Source organism: Poeciliopsis prolifica, unplaced genomic scaffold (genome assembly GCF_027474105.1).
Source record: "Poeciliopsis prolifica strain line A6 unplaced genomic scaffold, Auburn_PproV2 SCAFFOLD076, whole genome shotgun sequence".
Classification (NCBI taxonomy): domain Eukaryota; kingdom Metazoa; phylum Chordata; class Actinopteri; order Cyprinodontiformes; family Poeciliidae; genus Poeciliopsis; species Poeciliopsis prolifica.
The window spans coordinates 1,135,894-1,155,449 of record NW_026562451.1 but is presented as its reverse complement, the minus strand read 5'-3'; the positions used below and the strand labels follow the sequence as shown (position 1 = coordinate 1,155,449).

The following is a 19,556-nucleotide window of genomic DNA, read 5'->3' as shown; positions in this document are numbered from 1 at the left end:
GTGCAGAATATTGTAGACTTACTTCCTCTGCTCCCAGCAGATCTGTTGGGTCAGTATTAAGTTAAACTAAAGACAAAGAATCAGTAGAACTTGATACGACACCTTTCATCATCAGGGCAGCTGTAACCACAACAATGACTGTATCCTTATCCCACTTAGGTAAACTACACACACACATACACACACAGGTATCATATGAAGAGTAAACGCAAAGATTTGTTTAACGATATTCACACTTTATTGGTTTAACATTGTAAAACTAAAGGCAACACCAGAAAACAAGGCCAACAAAAACAAAACAAAACGAAAAAAAAAACATTTGAGAGGCATCAGAGGCACAAAAAATGTTGGGTGGCACAAAAAGAAGCAAAGACCATTCAAGGGGAGGCATTGTGGCACCGTTCAGTGTTTACATATGGCTATATACGTTTCTGTGTTAGAGTGGTGAGAGAGAAAAGCCAGAAGTCGTACCAACAAGACAAATGGACAGTGAAAGACAGCACTAAAGTGTGTATGCAATTAGCAATAAAGCGACAAGGCAAAGAAGGCCAACACTGCCTGGTTGAAAACTGAATTGTGATACAATTAATCTTAATGTTGCACTTTAAAATCCTTCACAACAGAAAACATCAGCAGGTTACAACTGAAGAGGAGTTCAAGTCATTGTGTAAAAGGGGGAGGGTATGTTGAAATAGAGAACACCAGGCCTGTCTGTGGTTACTTCACCAGTGTGTTTGATCATAAATAGCTGCCGAGAAGCTGTTCAGGCTACAACCAGCCTGCTTCAGCTGACATGTATGATTTACTTGATGTTTTTCATCTCGACAAAAGCAGCATTTAATTTTACACCCAAACAGAAAGTAGCCTACGCGTGTTGCCTGAACAGCTTGTCACTTTGCAACAGCTCTGTGGACTCGATCGAAAAGATTAAGGCCGGGAGCAACAAACGTACGCAGAACACAGGAAAGCACTTTACAGGAGCCTTAAAGTGACGAGTCGGGCTGACGTTTAGTCACCGTGACAACTCGTTTCACAACAGATGGAAATGGATGATAAACGAATAAGGCACTTTTGCTCGAGACGCGGCACATTGGGACGTCGACGTGCCGTTCGCAGAAAGCGTAACGTGCTCAGCGGCACTAAATATTTCTAAATATTTCTCTTCACTTGTGCAAATGGACTCGACATGCAGCAGAGAGGGAAACCGAAGCGGTGCAGCAGCGCTGGAATGTTGCCGGCTCGTGACCTTAATGCACAAGAGACCATGCAACCTCAAAAGATACAAGCCAAAACAAACATCTGCATTCATTAATTGCTTTGTGGTCATAATCTGAATATTTAAAACAAGCCTCTGATTGTATTTGTGAGATAAACCTGAAACCGTTTACCAAATAAGAAGAAGGGGAAAAAAAGGATTACAAAACATGCCAAAAACTGAGGCTTTGGCTTCATGTACGTGGTTTCAAGGCATCCTTCCATTCGCATATGAACTTGTCACAAATAAGTGGTTTTTGAATGTGTCTAAGGTACTAGTTGCATATGCAATGAAAACAGCTTCGAGCATGCACTAACTGTAGGGAAGAAAGCCATTTATACAAAATTAGTGGACACACTAATTTTCCTTCAGCAGGACAGAAACAGGATGTGGCTGTTTACAGATTAGGCAAAAGCTGAGAAATTCAGAAAAAAAAGTTAGCAGCCAGCTAATAAGATGAGGCTCCAATATGGCCACTTGGCTGATATTCTGAATTTACACTCCAAATCAATTAAATAGAAGTGAAATCCTTAACGCCAGTCTCTTCTAGACATTTACTTTGAAAGATAAAGTCCAACAGTTTCACAATCTTTTAGTATAAAGTACACCATCATGCTTGTCGCCGATATCAAAATATTTTCCTGCCAGCTCACTCAGATTTGAACCATGATGTAGCAAAGTAGAAGGAAACTCTATTTAAATTATTCACTCCAAAAGTCTGTGGTAGCGTGATTGCGCGCACAGTCGTCCTGCCGCGTTTGGTCTTTCTGCTGCACCTACAAACCGAATGATGGCCTTTGAGGACAAAAAAAATCCTGTTTTCTTCAACAATAAAAGGCTCTTCAGTCCAGCTGTGACACTATACCTCTAAGCAATATCAGCGCAGCGATACTGTTACTTCTCACAATACGGAAACAAAAAGAGAAAACAGAAAAATACAAACCCATTCCTTGCTTTAACTCACACTGGACATCAAAGGCACTTCACTGTCCACATCAAGAAAGGTGCACACCACACCTCATCCTCTTCTGCACAATAAAACTAAATAATCTGAAAATATTCTAAAATAATTCACTTTGACCCGGTTTAAATACCAAAGCTAACGACAAGGACCTGCTCCACACGAATCACCTGCAAGATTTAACGATCAGAAAATGAAAAGATCTGGGAGATTTGTGGTTCTGAAATTAGCTCTATGCATTATTTATTGCGGTGGGCTGCTCTTCAGGCAGTTGGCGTTTGACATTTTTAAACATCTTGTATTGGGAGAGAGGTTTCCAAGGGGGAGCGGTGGGAACCAAACAGCAGAAACACCCGACACTCAAATAAGACTTATTTTATCTCCTGTTTGACGTCAGATGATTAATTGTCGCTTTTATTCCTGACGGATCAGATGTGGAGAGACAAAATAAACATTTCACAAGCTAAGAGCAATCCTTAATTATCTGTTGTCACATTTAACACGAGCTCAAACAGTGTTTCCAAATCAAGTTAAAAAAATAATGTAGATATTCAAGCCTCAGCAGGAAAAAGCTACTCTGTATACATGGCTAATTGTCTTTCTCTCGTGTGGTGCATTTAATTGGGGAAGGCATAAGAAGAGGGGCTGTAAATAACTCAAGCCCACTCAATTCGCTGGAAAATGCTCCATGGAGGATGACTAACAACACGATGAAGGTGGGGGTAGCTGCTTGATTATGTAATCTACATGCTTGAGCACGTTGGAGGAGATTCACTTTGAAATGAAACATTCAGTCATGCAGGTCTAAAAATTAAAGAAAAACAAATAGCAGAAAAAAAAAGAAAACCGCATGGAAACGCTGTTTGAGTCCACCTCTCTGAGTGTGTGCTGAGGGGTCGAAATCGGTGAGGACGGCTTGGATCCTAAAGTGCGGCCACTTCAGAGAGTGTGGTAGTTACGGTCTTTGGATTTGCAGAACTTGTAGAGGAAGAAGATAACGGCCTGAAGGCCCAGGACGAGCACTATTCCACCGATGAAGCTCGCGGCATCAAATGTCGAGTTCTTATGAGGGGCGATCGTTGTGGTATTCGGTGCTTTAAAAAAGAAAAAAGAAAATGTGATGTTTAGAAAAAATTTATAATTTTAATGGAGCTCCATTTAGTTTGATTTCCTTAAGTTTTAGCTTCAAGAAGTCAAAAATCTTCCAAAATAATTTTTTGGAGTTTTTCTTTTAGGCATTTGGTCTTTCGTTCTTTTTTATTCCAGATTTCATGATGGACCCAGTGAGATCTCATTATGGCACTGAGGAAGAAAACACTACTACAGATATTCAGATGGCTTCAGATATTTTATACATGACAAATTTATTTTACAGAAACTTAAAACATGCTGTCGCACGAGGTTGGACTAGATCAAGTTTGTAACGTTACATCTTTGCCAAAGTTACATTTAAGGCAAGTTCTTAAATTAGGCCAAAATATTTCTTCTAAATGGAAGAAATATGAATGTTTTGGAGTTTCCAGCAAGAATCCTGACTCGAATCTAATAAAGAACCAATGAAGGGAGTTAAAAATTAGGGGAATGGCAAAAACCTCAAAGATTGACCTCAATGTCAAAGATAAATTTTTGAAACACATGTAGAAATCCCTGTTTTCAATAAACATTCAATAAATTATAATACAAGTCTAGATGAGTCTTCTCAAATTAAAAGTAGCCTCTGAAAATAACAAATTTCTTTGCTTTTAAATACCTATGCAATATATTTCCACTTAATGAAAAACTTCTGAAAAATTGGATTTTCAGTAATATTCTAATTTATTGAATGGGTCTACTATATGCAATAGAGGTTGAATTTCTGCAACGCTACAGATTTAATTCCTAAGAAAGGTTTGAATTAAACTAAAATACTTCATCTGACTCAGTGGTGTAGAAAAGAAAGATCAATGAAGTCAATTACGGTCAACTGTAGCCAAACTAACATTATTAATATTTTTTTTCTGCCATTATGCATCCCTTTTAATATTATATTTTCTCAATGTTCAACTCTAATTTCCACTCACTGTGGTTCTGATTCACTCTTTGGGCCTGTCAACTTTTATTAAATATGAAATTATGGCCCCTGATCAAACTAAAGTAAGAATGAGTCACTTCCTATAATTTATAGGAGTCACATAACCTCATAGCTTTACAAGTTGACTGAGTAGATTAAAAAAAATGCTGTAAATCAAGAGGCAGGATGAAACACCCCAGGTGGGTAAGGAAAAAACAAAATCCAGAAGCAGATTATTGTGCAAGATGTTGATGGAGCTAAAACTATGTTACTCTTTAACTTGTTGAAAAGCTTTATTGATAAGTACCAAATGACACCTCTGTGCCAAGCAAAGTAGCAAAATGTCTAAAAAATGTTTAAATATTTCAGAATTATCTCAGCAAACTTGAAATATTGCTCGGGACACTTCTTGGAAAATAAAAAAGGAAATAAATTAGAAACCCTTCTGTAAGATAAAGTGAGCTACAAGACCACTACGAGGCCTGCTATTGTAAATGTCAGACCTACCCAAGGTGGAGGCTGGAGTTGTAGTGGTGGAGCTGTTGCCACGATGAGTCGGCGTTACGGTTGCAGTCGTTGAATTCACTGAAACAGGGTCACAGCAAGAACAAACCCTTAACAAATATAAATTCTTGCAAACTTTGAACACATAACCTATATATTTGTATCACTTTGCAGCCCTATCAAACATTTATTCAAGGTAAAAATCGACAACAGTTACTCTCTGCCTCGCAGGATTCATAGTTTCACTCACAAATGGCAGAGAAACGGCAGAGAAGAGTGAATGTTAAACTGTTGAAGAGCTAAAGGTGTCAAGCATGTGCTTCACACCTTGCTCTCCTGTTAAGAGTTACTTCTGGCTTCCACCTCACAGCAAAAGCTCCCTCATGTTTCTTTGAATTACAGTTTCCAGAATAAAGCAGGCTTGTTCACTTTAACTTAGACATATTTAAAAATGAGGGCAATCAAATGAAGAATTTGACATTTAACGACGGATTATTAGTATCCACTTAACAAAAGCAACATTCTGCTACTATTCTGCTTCCACCCTAATATCAATCTGTAAGACCAAGAAAGATGTCTGTAGTGATAGTTTTAACAAATATGTAAAATAAATAAACACTTTTATAAAAGTTGCACATTGCAGCTTTACATATGTACATTTCTCCAAAACATACAATAGAAAACTGCTGTTTACAAATGCTAACTGCATACATGTCATAGTCTTTGAAATAACAGTAAAACCCTATTTCACAGCTACTTTTGAAATGCAGCCCAGTAATGGCACTGTTTTAAAGCTAGCTAAAATTATTTTTAGTGTTCTTATAACATTTTATATTTAAGAGAAATCACAAATTGACAAAAACTGGCATCCCAGATCAAAACATTATACAAAACCATTTTAAATCCAACTTAAACCGGTTAACTAAATAAAAATAAATCACCACTCAAGTACTCAGATGACATTATTGCACATCTTTTTATTGGATGTGGGTCTTACCACCTTAAGCCAGATAAAATACTTCTGACACAAAGTTTATGAAAACACAAAAAACAGAAAACACCTGTTAATAAAACCAGACTCTACAGACTAGATAGAGCTCAGGTATTAGGCAGTGATTACCTGTTGTAGAGGTGGTGGGGGCAACAGATGAATGTTTGGTAGTAGGTGAAACCGGGACTGTAGGAAGAGCAGCTGGACAAGGAACCAACACCAGCACACAACATACAAAGGAAAGCCAGACAAAACACCCAAACATCTGGATTATAGACAACAAATAAGAGGAAAACACCCAAATAGCACTGACTGATCATTAATTATTTTAGTAAGACAATAATTAGACCCATCCAGAATCTACAGATAAATAAAAGTCTTATCATGAAGAAATACATCATATGTAAAACGATATGTGTCTGCTGATTCTCTAGGGTCTAAAATGTTACGTTAATGCCAGAAGAATATAACTGCTATTCATTTAGTGCTGATTTGAAGTCAAACTTACTTGTACAGGTTGCGTTGCTGCAGGTTCCGTTTTGCACAAAGATTGGGACAACACAGGAAAAATTCCCTGAAACACCTAATAAAAAAATTAAAAAAACAGCAATTTAAAGCTTCAGGTTTTACTAAAACATCATAAATAAGCCAAACATCAAAGCATGTAACAAATTCCAACTATGACTAATGGTCAAAGATGAAGTGACTCACAAATATACAGAAGCATGTATACAGAAACAGCACCACCCTGAATCAGGGCGCACAGCTTGATCCGCAGGCGAGACACTCTGTTCTCGTCTCCCCCAACAGGAATCAGCTGCTCACGCAGACCTACATCCTACTTCCACTTCCTGCAGAGGGAGGATGAACCCTCTCTAACCTGCCTGCCCCATCGGACCACCTCATTTCTTTCAAGTCAGCATAATGTTCCTGTGCCTTATAGCTGACACTTAGTTTTAGTAAAGAGCTCTTGATACTTCTTTATTTTCAAATGGTAAAAATTAACATTTTAGGAATCCAAATATAGTCAATAAACACTGAGCGATGATCATTTACATAGATTATCGCTACTCTGCGTGTCTTTCATTAAGATTAAATCTACCAAAAAACTCCAAATGAGTTCCTCACTTGCTTTTTTTTAATACACTGATTTCATCCTTGCATTTAATTCTGAATATGGTAGTCTAATGTACATGATCAATGTCTCATATTTAACTTCAGTTAAGTTAAAGATGGACAACTGCAGATGTACTGCCATGAAAAGCTTTTATGTACAGAAGAGAAGTTCCACAGCCAGAGAGAAGTTCCACAGCCAGATCCCTGCATGATTTAGATTTGCCCCTGCTCCAAAATTTACCCCTACCTATTTTTCTTTCTTTTTCTTTTTGCTGGAAGTACAAGTTCCTCACAAGCACAGACTTGAGGTCATCAACGATTTCTTTCACAAGAGAACAAGGCCTTCATTGACAACTGCAAACACTGAAACTGTTTTTGGCATGACATTTCTTTTACCGAGCCAAATGTGACCCTGTTTGCTGCATTTATACTAAACCTACTCCGTTATCATTCAACCCCCGAAATATTAGCAGCAAGTTTTATCACACATTACCAAACAGAAGCTGAAGAGTGAGCATTACTCTAAATCGTAGTACAGGATTTTAATGCAACGCTTTAAACACTTGTAGCATCTACAAGGGTTAAATTAACACATTGGAAATATTGGCATTATTTTTTCTGTAATATTAGAAAGAAAGAAATGGAAGTGTAATATTTTGTCCAAATCATTTAGGTGCATTGTTCATTATTGTGTAGTCTAATCATTTATTAACCATGTGCAAGGCAAACTTTGCCCTATTGTCAAGTCTGCTCTTGGCTGTGCTTCATATTATGTACAACAGAGAAAAATGCTCCGTTTTAAACCCAGAATCTACAATAATTCAGATTTTTCACTGATTTTCGACGCGCTTGTAGCTTTGATCACGGTGGAGAAAAGACAACAAATCACTATGCGTTCCCTTCCACACCCGTTTATTGTCTTACCTGTGCTCAACAGCTGTTAAAGATTAACCATGAAACAAAAGCAAACAATTACATAATTTTTTTCCAGACATAAAAAAAAAATACAAAAATAAAAACTAAAAAAAAAAAAATCATCCCCAAACCTTATACTAAATTTCGATGAAAGAAACCTAAGCTGAGAAATGTCACAGTAACAACCATGTGATTGTCAGGACGAATGCTTTGTGCAGGAAGCGGGTTGTGTCGTTGCTTTAACACTGCAGTTTTTTTGTGTAATGGACATCTTTCCATAGGGTTCATTAAATATTTTAGGAGTGGAAGAAATATTTCTAATTAAATATACATCAGCAGTTAAATATGATTGCAGAGAAGTTCAATGCAGAACAGGAATTCTTCTAAATGTGTTTTACTTAAAACCTGTGGAGATATTATGAATCTGACATGCACAGAGAACAGAACAGGTATCTTTAAGAGCAACCAAACCATAAAACCAAATCATATGGGAATCCACTTGATAAATTTCCATAAATTACAAAAATACACCAGGTTTACCAAAGCAAGTCTTGAAAGTGAGTTTTAAGCCTCTAAATAAGATGAAGTGTGGCTCACTAGCTTTAGCCTGTATGAGATTTTCCACTGCTTTGCAGCAGATTACACATTAATTAGGCACGCAGTTATAAAAAACAAGTAACTCCCAAACAGCTTCTGAGATGTAATTATCAGTTTGTGGAGCTTATGATGCAAAAGTCTTGAGAGTTTGACACTTTGCTGTTGGTTCAGTTATGTGAGGCATTCGGTCGCTACTCAGACGTCAGCGGCTGTCATAAAGCTCAGCTCTGCCACTCTGCAGCTTTTCTCTGACATGTTTTCAAACTAATTGCCCCTCTGAATAACTTGATTTATCAGCATTTCTCTAAGTGGTCAGAAAAGAAAACTATATGAACACCTTAGTTCTATTAATTTTGTGAATATGCCTTGTAGCTTTTTAAAACTATTTTTCTCAATAACATTTAAATAAGAGATTTAAATGTATTTGTGGTACAGATATGTTGGTGCAAATAATGTCCATGAGCTTTCAGTAAATGTACTCAATACTTGGTTGGGCCTCATTTTGCATGATCTTAATCAGTAATGCAGCACGACATGGAGGAGATCAAACTGCAGCTCCGGTGAGGCGGTGAGGAAAATTAAATCAGCATTTGCATAAAGCTCCTGAGCTACAGAAATCAGAAAGTGCTCAAAAATTGCCTGTTTGAACACCAGCGAATGGCATGGCTCCCCCAAATAATCAATTCATGGAAACCTCACTGTGGACTTCTTAAACTACCCTCCTCCTCCAGAGTCCGGGACTTTAATTTCCTAATATCCTTTTCTAATATTTTCAGATTGAAGTAAATTTTGGACTTATGAACTTAGCATGTTCAATATTCAGTGGTGAATTTGTGCAGAATCATGTGGACTAAAACTGTTCTGAAACCAGTCCCACATGCATGATATTATTTTTTAAAATGAGGTGGCAGAGATATTTGTTTTTATGACGACCTGGCTGTGTGTGCACAAGGCCTGAAACAGTGCCTCCACCCCAAAAACATTCCTGAGGAATCAACTCCAAACTCCTAAAAACATCTCAACTTTACCATTTATGCAACTTTTTCCACACAGATTTTTTTCCTTCCACTCAACTTTCCATCAATAAATTTGAAGCACAGTGAACTCCCAGCTTATTAGCAATTACTCTTTTGCGATGTGTATGACGGAAATTTTTAGACAATGCTCTGAGTACAGGTTTTGTTAGCAGCAGTTATTAAAAAAAAAAGAAGCAAATATCCTAATCAACTGAAATAAAACATTTTAAATATAATCCCTGTGGATGAAGTAAGTTTTATTTAACTAAAATAAATTATGTTTTTGTTGATATTCTACTCTATTGACATGTGCATGTAAATTTGATTAAAAAAAATATATGATAGACTTCCCCCCCCCCCCTACAACTTTTGTGTAACCTGATACTGTAGTCTGTGTATGTTTTTTCTTCTCCATTAGGTCAGAAGGATGTTATGTCACATGCAGCTGCAAAAGGTAGGACCCACTCCCACACTTTGCCAAGATGGTGACATTATCATCAATGTGCTGAACAACCTCGGGGTCCTGAGAGTTGGTGCTCCCAGCTGGCTCTGTCACAGTCTGCACTTAAAAGCTCCTCAGCGCTCACATGTACACGTGTAAGCTTTTGGAGCGTTAAAGCCGGAGACAGCAGGGAAACATGCTCCTGGTAAAGAGTGCTTGTTTACAGAAAATCCCTAAAACCAAAAGTAAACCTGGCGATAATGTGCCGTTGACTCGCTAACCACAGCGTGCGGATACCCCTTATTACAGAGCAGCCGTCTTAGTGGGCCCGGCTGGCGTTCCAGCTGCCTGCTCTGTTCATTTTAAATGGGTGATCCCTTCCTGAACATGGTCGCGTTTTATTTTCAGAGAAAAGCCATCATAAAAGGTCTCAGTATTCCTTCATGTCGAGCAGGCGCATATGTTTGTTTTTCAGGGTCATTCTTTCGAAAGAAAACAAGGCTTTACTTTATATAATCGCAAGAAAAATGTGTTTAAAAGTTTTGTTTCAATACCACAATTGTATAGACTAAATACTTTCTGAATGCACGCTGAGGTAATTGTTTCAAAGTTATTGTTTTTGCGGGTGGCAAGCTGTTATTTCCTCCTGTGCACAAAATGTAACAGTAAACCGGGTCAGGCTTCTTCCTCGGCTAAAACAATAAAAACCAAACCATCTAGTCTTGCAACGCCCCAAAAAGGAGGCAGTCGCACGTTGTTCTACCTGTTCTGCTGAAACTCAGGAATGTATTATCACAGAACCTTTTAACAGTCATTGTCAAAACAGGTGGAGGGCGCGGTGTCACAAAATCTCAATATAGTCTGTCCTGAAAAGAATCAACCTCAAACATATGAGGTTGTCAAACAGGTTGGCTATCGTGTCGGTTAAAACACCTACGGCTTTCGGGTCTGTTGAGGGAATTTGGATCGTTGAAGTTTCCTGGAGCTACTTCTAACAAATTTTTGAGATCCGATATTCCAATATTCAAGATTTCTTTTTTTGCATCTTGAGCTACAGCCAATTATCTCAATACAGTCATTGAGAATCTTAAAGGAGATCTTTCATCCTCTCAGCACACTTTCCTCAGACTTGTGTCATTATATTTTCCTTCCTTCATTCGTTTACCCTGCTAGGGGATATTGCCCACTTCCTGCCACACATCCCCACACTTCCTCTGCTGTTTTCTTCAAAATGACTAGAGGTGTGCCTCATGTCAAACCGAACTTTGAAGTCTTCCAAAAAGCATGTTTAACTAGATCTCTTGAAATAATGCATTATTTTGGAAAAAAAAAAACAAGAAGCTGAGCTGTTGAGTTAAAAAAAAAATCCCCAAACCGAAAGAGGGAACGTTTTAATAAAAAAAAAAAAAACCCGGCAGGCATCTAACTGAATGAGGCATAACTCGAATAACCACAGCAGACTGTGAAACATGCTTTAAAAAGTCACTGGAACCGCTTTGCTACCAACATTTTTATACTGCAGAAATTCTAAATCTCATTTAGAGGGAACTGTTGTTTTGGGGAAATGTAGTTCATTAAAATGTGATAAAAATCAGAAGTAGCTTCTAACTTGTTATTCTCTCGCAGTTAACTTGTGGTTGCAAAAGTAAGCGTTCATTCTTACTTTTGGTAATTTGGTCAATTTGAAAATTTGTTGATTTCTTTCTATATTTTTGCAGTAAGAGATCTTGAATATTGATATTTGCTACATTTATGTTGACTCACATGAGACAAATTGTACAAACAATCAAAGTTTTAGTTACAATTGAATTTAGGAAGCTCAAAAAAGGTTACTGGAGTCCTTATTAGAAATGATGTGATCTGAGATCAACCTTAATCCAAAGAGAATGCACAGAAAAAGGAAATTTGGTGGGAAAATGTTGATGAAATAAAACATTGGCTAGCTGAATATCAACAGGTTAGTGGGAAACAATTTCAACAATTTAAATATTTATTAAAGATGCACAGAGAATTTGAATTTGGAATCAGGCTATTTTCCGCTTATGCGTACACTGAAGTCCTTTTAAAATCATTTGTTCCAAGTCAGGCATTTTATCATTTATAATAAATAAATGATAAAATGAATTGTGCAAAATTTAGATAAGCCATCAATGCACTCATCATAATATATATATTTCTTTATTTTCTGAGCCCCCCAATGTGGGCAGGCCGCCAATCATCTGCCAAATTCATTCCAGCCTTATCTTGTTTCCATAATTTACTGCTTAACGCTGGCCCTGAGCTGGCCAGTGTCTACACAAGGCTGTGGTTTAGCTCAGGCTTTTGAGAAGCCAAAATGAGCTGCTCCTCCACGGCAAGGAATCTAACTTCCAATAAGTTCAGCTGTCTGCACAATTAAGGGCACAAAGGCCAACCTGTGCTCCTGGGTTCCACAACCTGCCACATATTGAGATACTTACTTGAGCAGTTAGCCCACAAACATTGAGGTTTTTGGACACACTCGTCACATGTCGTAGAGGTACAGTCATCTGGAAGGAATTCAGAAATGGAGCTTAGTTATGGTTATTTGAACATGAATGACTTCTAAGATATAGATATTTATCTAATTAACCCAATTATGATCAGGTTAAGCATTTGAGCATTAACACAGAAAGCAAGAAATGAACTTAAAATAAATGTGGAGTGTCATAGAAAAATAATGCAACAAATTATTTGTCAAGGGCATATTTACCTATGAAAAAAAAATAAACTGGAGAAAATGCATTAAATTTTATGTCAATTGATTACATACGCCTTACAGCATAAATCTTAGACTAGTCAGACCTGGAGTGGGTTATCCCATAACAATCAATAACACCCTAAAAAGTTTTATTTACCATTTGTTAAAATGGTTCTTTTTTTTTTCTTTGAAAACTTTATAGTTGTTGCATAAATGGATAAAACTATGATTTCAGTACCTTCAGTGCTCTTACATCATTCTAGATCAGGTTCTACACAAACCTCAAAATTAAAGTAGCCAAACTTGGACTGGTGCGTTTATGAAACTTTTGAAAATTGGAAAAACCACATATTAATTGTTTTTGAAGAGGGTAGATCGATTTGAACATAGCAGCCTTTATAAACTTTTAAAAATATTTATGCAAAATCAAAAAAGAAAGTACCACGGTTTGTTTGAAGTGTGACTGCACGACAACAACCTCTTCCGGATTCGCAAATCATCATGCCTGCTTCCGATTATATTTTTATAATCCATATCTGTGTTATCAGATAACATTATGACTCAAACGTCTCACTGATCGTTACACAACACCAGTGTAATTTCGCAGTGCTTATTAACAAGCTAAAGCGCTAGCATTTACTGGAAGCACGACTTCCTCTCGCCAACGTGGATATAAAGCTGGTAAGTTCCCAGAAACTGGATAAATAATTGATATAAACCAGAACACTGACGTGGTAACTGTCAAACTAAAGAAGCGAGACACCTAGCGGGTGTCGCAGTAAGCAGATATGAACTGATTTTAAAAAGTCCTGCTTTTGCCGTGGGGGTTTTCTGGCTGCAATTAGCCGCTAGCTGTGCTCGGCGAAGAGGTCGCGAAACTTACCTGGGGCGGCTGCAGCGACAATCAGCGCCAGAGCTGCGGAGAAAAGCACCACCTTGACGAACATGACTGCGGCCGATTCACAGCTCGGTCTGGTTCACGCGGAGGCTGGTTATCTTCACGAAAACGTCGAGAATGTGAACTCGGAATTTCGCGGCTTCCTTCTCGTCTTTTCTGAGGACTGCTGCTTCCACTGCTGTTGATGTCCGCTAGCGCGACACTTCCTACTCGGCAGGTCATGTGGCGCTTTTTATGGGAGGGGTGAGAAAAATAAAGCGAGTGGGCAGGAAACACGGAAGAACCCGAGAGGGACTTTCCCCCAGAAACACGGCTTTAAACGCACACTTGTAACACAAACACAAGTCACCTGGGCTACTTTATCCCAGTTTATGTTTACTGCCTTGATTTATAAAACTAGAATTGGATTATCTTGAACAGAAACTAAATATTTAAATTGGTTAGTGATTTACTGAAATTCTAAAAAGGATCATTATTGTTGATTGGTTCCCTAAACCATCTTGAAATGCTGCTTGTTTTATCAAAACAGATCTCTTTTGTAAATGAGATGATAACCTGTTTGAATTAATGTCAAATAAAAAAAAGAATATTAGTAATTCAAAATAAAAAGATAATTATATTGACACATTCTTTTAAAAAAAATTTATTCCTCTTTCTTTTTCCCTTCTAACCTTAAATCGAGTCATATAGAAAAACAGTGCAATACCACAGGTCTACTTTACTTTTGTACAAACATGAGCTGGAACTTCATATCAAATTTATATGTATTTTTTCCCTTTTTATATCAGTATTTATTTAATTGCTGACACCCAAAGTACATCAGATTGGGGTCTGTACAAGACCTGCAGCACACTGGGGAGATCTGGCTTAGATTATTCTTGAATAAATATAGTGTTTTTATAATAAATATAAAGGGGAAATTTGAATATTTCAACGCTTTGATTTTAACCCTGGACTGCATTGCGTTTCTTCAATTTTCCACCCAAAGATTCTTTTAATAGTTTTTATCTCTTAGACCACCTGGAATCATTTACAGAAATAACTTTTCTTAGCAGAAGTAGAGTCACATCTTCTCTATTTTCAATGTGAAATGAGGATCCACATTCATCTATCCATTTAGCGTAATGAAGTAAAAAATAACCAAAATTAAACTTGCAACACTGTTGAAATACGTGCTGACAAAATTGTTCTTTTATCAGGGAGAACACCACAAATATTCCAAAATGCTAAGATAAGAACAATTTGTCTCCGACATGTTAGAAAAGCGTGATAAAAACAATACCACCACCTCCAGCAACAAAAAATCTCGCCAATACACCCAATTTTGTTACTCAAGCTGTGTCCTACTCTTGCATACAAACTACAGGGTTTCTACAGGACTCTGATTTTCACAAGTCAAATAAAGTAAAATAATAGAATTACATTTAAGCTTTTTTTTTCTCTGAGCAGGAAAGTGTGGATAAACACAGAAGTGAGTTTGTTCTTCAATTTACTGCATCAAAAAGTGATAAAATACTAAATAAAGTGAGTAATTAATGGGCACTATATTGGTAGCACTCCACAAGCTGACACTCTGCATTCATATTTGGGTCTTTCATTGAAAGTCTTGGACTCTTCTAATTTCTTCAGGACTTCTACACCTTCAATCACTTGACTAAAAATAGAAATAAGGAATGTAATCAGAGATCATATATATTGTCACTTGGTGATTCACTTGATGACAACTGAAACAAATTTGTGACACAAACCCAAAGGCAACATAGGTTTTGTCCATCCAGGGCGTTGGCTGCAAGGTGATGTAGAACTGGGATCCGTTGGTGTGGGGACCCTTGTTGGCCATTCCCAAAATGCCCCGTTTTGAGTGGGAAATAGCAAAACTTTCGTCTGACAGGTGAGATGGTCACATGTTGAGGTGGTACAAACTATATGAACTCACTAATAATTCCATCTTCAAGAATCGTTGGTACCTTCAAAAGTTGGTCCATAGATTGACTCGCCCCCATCACCTTTACTTTGAGGAGAAATATCTGCAGAGAGTAAAATGCAAAGTTAGACAAATCAAGTGACATTGAACACACTTATGTCAATTATATTTTAATCCAAGAATTGAATGGAACATTTTATCAATTTTTTTCTTTGTGCCACAAATTGTAAAATCAGACACCATATGATCAACTTCAAATCACTGCATAAATATATCTATGTCATTTAACTTCCTGCATCTAAATGGGTTTCTGAATGATATAATCCTGTTACACGTCCTGAATATTAATGAGGCACTTGAAAAGTAAGAGGTGACAGTGGGCTCTTAGAGCACCTCCACCTTGCACCCAGCCATTGGGCACAATGCGATGAAACAGAGAGCCCTTGTAGTGGAGTGGGAGGCCACTCTCTGATGTTCCCTGTTCTCCTGTGCATAGAGCCTCAAAGTTCTCTGATGCCTTTGGACACACATCGGAGAACAGCTGAGGAGAGACGACGCAACATGCTGTTCTGTATTAATCATTCGTTTTCTTATATTTGCATTCTAAAATGTTTAATAATGTCAAATTATAAGGCTCCACTTTGAAAGTAAAATTTGATCAAAAAGAATTTACCTCAAAACTTATCCTCTCAGGATCTTCTCCTGCTATAACAATATCCATGAAGACAAACTTATGCTGAAAAGAAAAGAATGGAAGTTTGATTAACAAAAACAACAGCAACCACAGTTTTAACTTCTAAACAAACTCTTCAGATTTATGCTAGGGGAATTTGCCACCTTGAAATCTTAGGTATGGCAATAATTCACATGTTGCCTGAACTCAAAACTAAGCACACAAATTCTACTTCCTGTAGAAGTGATATATTATAATGATATATTACAGCAAGTGCTAGTAGCAATGAAGAACAATAGATAAAGACATGATACTCACTTTGAACACTGATTACTTGTGTAATTTCTGAAATGCAAAACCAACCAACCATCCATCGACACGTAATCAGCCATGTACTGATTTTACTGTATAAAAAGGAGCTGACTTGTTTCCAACTTTGTTTTCACTTTTCAACATTCACTGACAAAAACCTAAGAGTCCTACGCTACAAACATCAAACATGTCTAAAGGTGATAAGGCATTCTCTAAATAACTTTCAATCAGGGCTTCAGAGCTTCTTATCTTATCTGTTGGTTTTGCAACCATAATACCATTAAGTCCTCTTCGGCACTAGAAATAAACTCAGCATGAGAAATACTGAAAAATTCCAACAGATTCTGAAAAGACCATTAAAAGAGGTGAAAAGGTTAACAAAGTGACCTGTAGCAACCTGGAATGGTGGGTTTATGCTCCACCATCAACATCATATAAAGCCAAGCAGAGTCACACATATTAATAGTAAATAATAGCAGTATCTGTTTTTCAGAATAAGTTACAAAACAGTGAAGGAACTCATATTTCTAACCTATTATTTCAGTAGTACTGTGGAAAGAATGAATAATGGGTTGGAATATTGCTCATCATTCCAAAAATTACATTTTTTGTTGAGCTTTTTTTTTAAAAGGAAAAATATCGTTTAGATTGAAAATCTCCTTTTCAAGAGATTGAGAAGTTCTTCAAGAGATAGTCACGAACTTACAGAAGTAGTATCTTAAAAACACTCAAACCACTCATAAATAAAAAGGATTTTTAATGATTCCATCTGAAAGCCAAAGACATTCCTGAACTTTGATTGCTAAACAGTTCCTGGACACATGAACTTCTGCTCAATGCATTAGATACTGTGTCTAAAATTCTCTAGAAGCAGGCTTCCTGTAGCCAAGTATTACTGAAAAGTGAAACTGGTTGTCTCAGTACACTTTATATCTTCCTGGTTCTCTACTGTGAGTCTTCTCCTTTTTATGTTTAGTGGTTTGTTTATTTTAATGTTCTACTCTGAGACAAAATTTAGAAGTGACAATAAATAGGATTAGACACAGGAGTCACTTGCTGCACAAAGGATAATTCTTGCCTTTCAAAATAGCATAAACAAATAGTATGCATGTTTTTAGATGCCAATTTCAACCATTCTACTTTGTTTATGTGTTCTTGTAACTGGTGTCAGCCTACTCCAGTGTTCTGAAGGTGTTTGGCGTAGCTCTCCTCAGTGATAGCCGTATAGAAATCCTCTGGATGAGTGGCGGTGAAATTCCACTGATTCTCTGCCCAGCTGGCGAGCTGCTTTTCATTACCGAGGAAAACGCCATTAAGGAAGCATATCACATTGCTGGGATACTCCCACACATCACCACGCAGCTCCTGAAATCACAAGTTCACAACAATAGCTGTGTTGTGAATCAGCATTTTAGAATAACAATGGCGTCAAACTGCAGGGAGATCATATCTGTGTTGGGGTGCAGGACCACAGCCGCAAGCTTTGTCCACGCTCAGTTGAAAAATGTATAACAATATTTTTCATCACATACACTGGCATTAGAAATGTAGACAATGAATAGTTTTATTTCTAAGAAGTGATAACTCTTTTTAATCACACTATGTTTGAGAAATAGTGTTTTTCTTGTATTAATCAATGTTTAAAATGCATAGCTTGTTTTACCAGTCTTTGTTTGGTTTTTAATGTCTGAGGAGTTGCTTATTGTGTCATATTTCATCCATATTTTTCATAGAAAATGTGTTGCTGGTAATTGACCAGCAAGAGGATATTGAGGGGAGTTGAAAGGATCATTAGTTTACCTACTTTCTCCCAATGATCTGTTTCAGATCCACTGCAGTGATATTGCACCTCAGAAACTCCCCACACCCTCTCTAAGAACTTTGTGAACTTCTTTCAAAGCACTATTTTATATTATTGCACATATTTTATATTTGTATTTATTTTTGTTGTTTAAGTGGTTCATTTTAATTTATGCTGATCTGTTTAAGTTCATATTTATTGTATATTTATATGATTAAATAATTTATCTAATTTAAATGAAATATTTCTGTATTTCAAGTGCTGAAATAGAGTTTGATATGATATATTTTTGCAATGATTAGTACACAGTTCCTTGAAAAAGTATTCATATCCCTTTAAAATGTTCACTATTGCATTTCTAAATGGCCATAAGTTTTTCTTCCAGCTTTGCACAGGAAGACTGAAACTTTTATCCATTCTTCTTACTAAAATAGCACAAGCGTAATCAGACTGAATGAAGAGAATGAACACAAATTTTCCACTTATTGCTGTGAATAAGTGAAAAATTATTCACAGCAGGTAGTCATAACGAACACATGAATATGCGTTGATTTAAACTACCACACTGTAGCTCTGCTTATATCTGGAGAGCCGGTTTCCTACTGGAAACCTCTAACACATTGTCTTTTGGATTTTACTTGTATTTAGCTCCTTCCATTTTCAATTCTGACCAGCTTCCCTGTGGCCCCTGAAGAGAACCATACCCAAGACATGATGCTGCCACTACCATGTTAGACAATGAGCTCATTGCGTTATAATATAATCCCGCTATGTATAGTCTTAGACCCAACCTTTCTGGTGAGTTTCTTGGTCTCCATGACGCTGTTTGTTCACTAATGTCCTTCAACAAATATCTGAGGTCTACACCGAATCACAGAGTTTTCCTTACAGGTAACTTCTGAGGATAATTGGTTGCACTGGATTAAAGGTATTAAGGGGATTGAAAGATTGCATGTCATACTTTTCACATGGAATTCTTTTGTCGTTTTCCTTTCGGTTGACAGTTTTACTTTAGCTTGCGTTATTTCTGAATAATTTGCTGAAAGAAATAACCTACCCGTTTCTTGTTGCACAGGTATTCATGCCAGTCGAATTCAAGAAGGGGCACAATTTCTGGATCCAAAAAATCATCAGGAAACAGTTGTTTGAGTTCCTACAAATGGCAGAGGTGGAATTTCAAATGAATTATTTAATCAACAGTAAGAACATAATACACTTGTTATTTTACCTCGGCTATACTTCTGGCAGCATGAAAATGTGGGTCTTTAACTACGCCAACGATTTCTATTTGCGTTTGTGAGGCCATTGATAAACTCCTCAGCGCATAACCTCCGAGTATCCATAGCAACAGTCTGTGAAGGCGCATGAAAATGACGTCTCGT

At 37.1% G+C, this 19,556-nt stretch overlaps 2 protein-coding genes across 3 annotated transcripts; both read right to left on the bottom strand.

Annotated features, from left to right (window-relative positions):
* Positions 1-215: 215 nt before the first annotated feature.
* Positions 216-13,689, bottom strand: cd164 (CD164 molecule, sialomucin). Of its 2 annotated transcripts, XM_055021465.1 has the most exons (6): positions 13,450-13,688; positions 12,307-12,375; positions 6,270-6,344; positions 5,891-5,962; positions 4,774-4,851; positions 216-3,310 (listed from the first exon to the last, which is right to left on the bottom strand). In XM_055021465.1, exons 1-6 carry the CDS (start codon positions 13,511-13,513, stop codon positions 3,156-3,158), a joined length of 513 nt encoding a protein of 170 aa, XP_054877440.1. In that variant the 5' UTR covers positions 13,514-13,688; the 3' UTR covers positions 216-3,155. The 2 variants fall into 2 exon arrangements, with proteins under 2 accessions (XP_054877440.1, XP_054877441.1); XM_055021466.1 differs by lacking the exon at positions 5,891-5,962 and having other exon boundaries at positions 13,450-13,689.
* A 402-nt stretch (positions 13,690-14,091) lies between these two features.
* ppil6 (peptidylprolyl isomerase (cyclophilin)-like 6) lies at positions 14,092-19,525 on the bottom strand. The gene is made up of 8 exons (XM_055021464.1): positions 19,403-19,525; positions 19,232-19,327; positions 17,550-17,738; positions 16,062-16,124; positions 15,782-15,929; positions 15,432-15,491; positions 15,213-15,348; positions 14,092-15,118 (listed from the first exon to the last, which is right to left on the bottom strand). The coding sequence occupies exons 1-8, from the start codon at positions 19,478-19,480 to the stop codon at positions 15,007-15,009; spliced, it is 882 nt and encodes a 293-aa protein (XP_054877439.1). The 5' UTR covers positions 19,481-19,525; the 3' UTR covers positions 14,092-15,006.
* Positions 19,526-19,556: the final 31 nt, after the last annotated feature.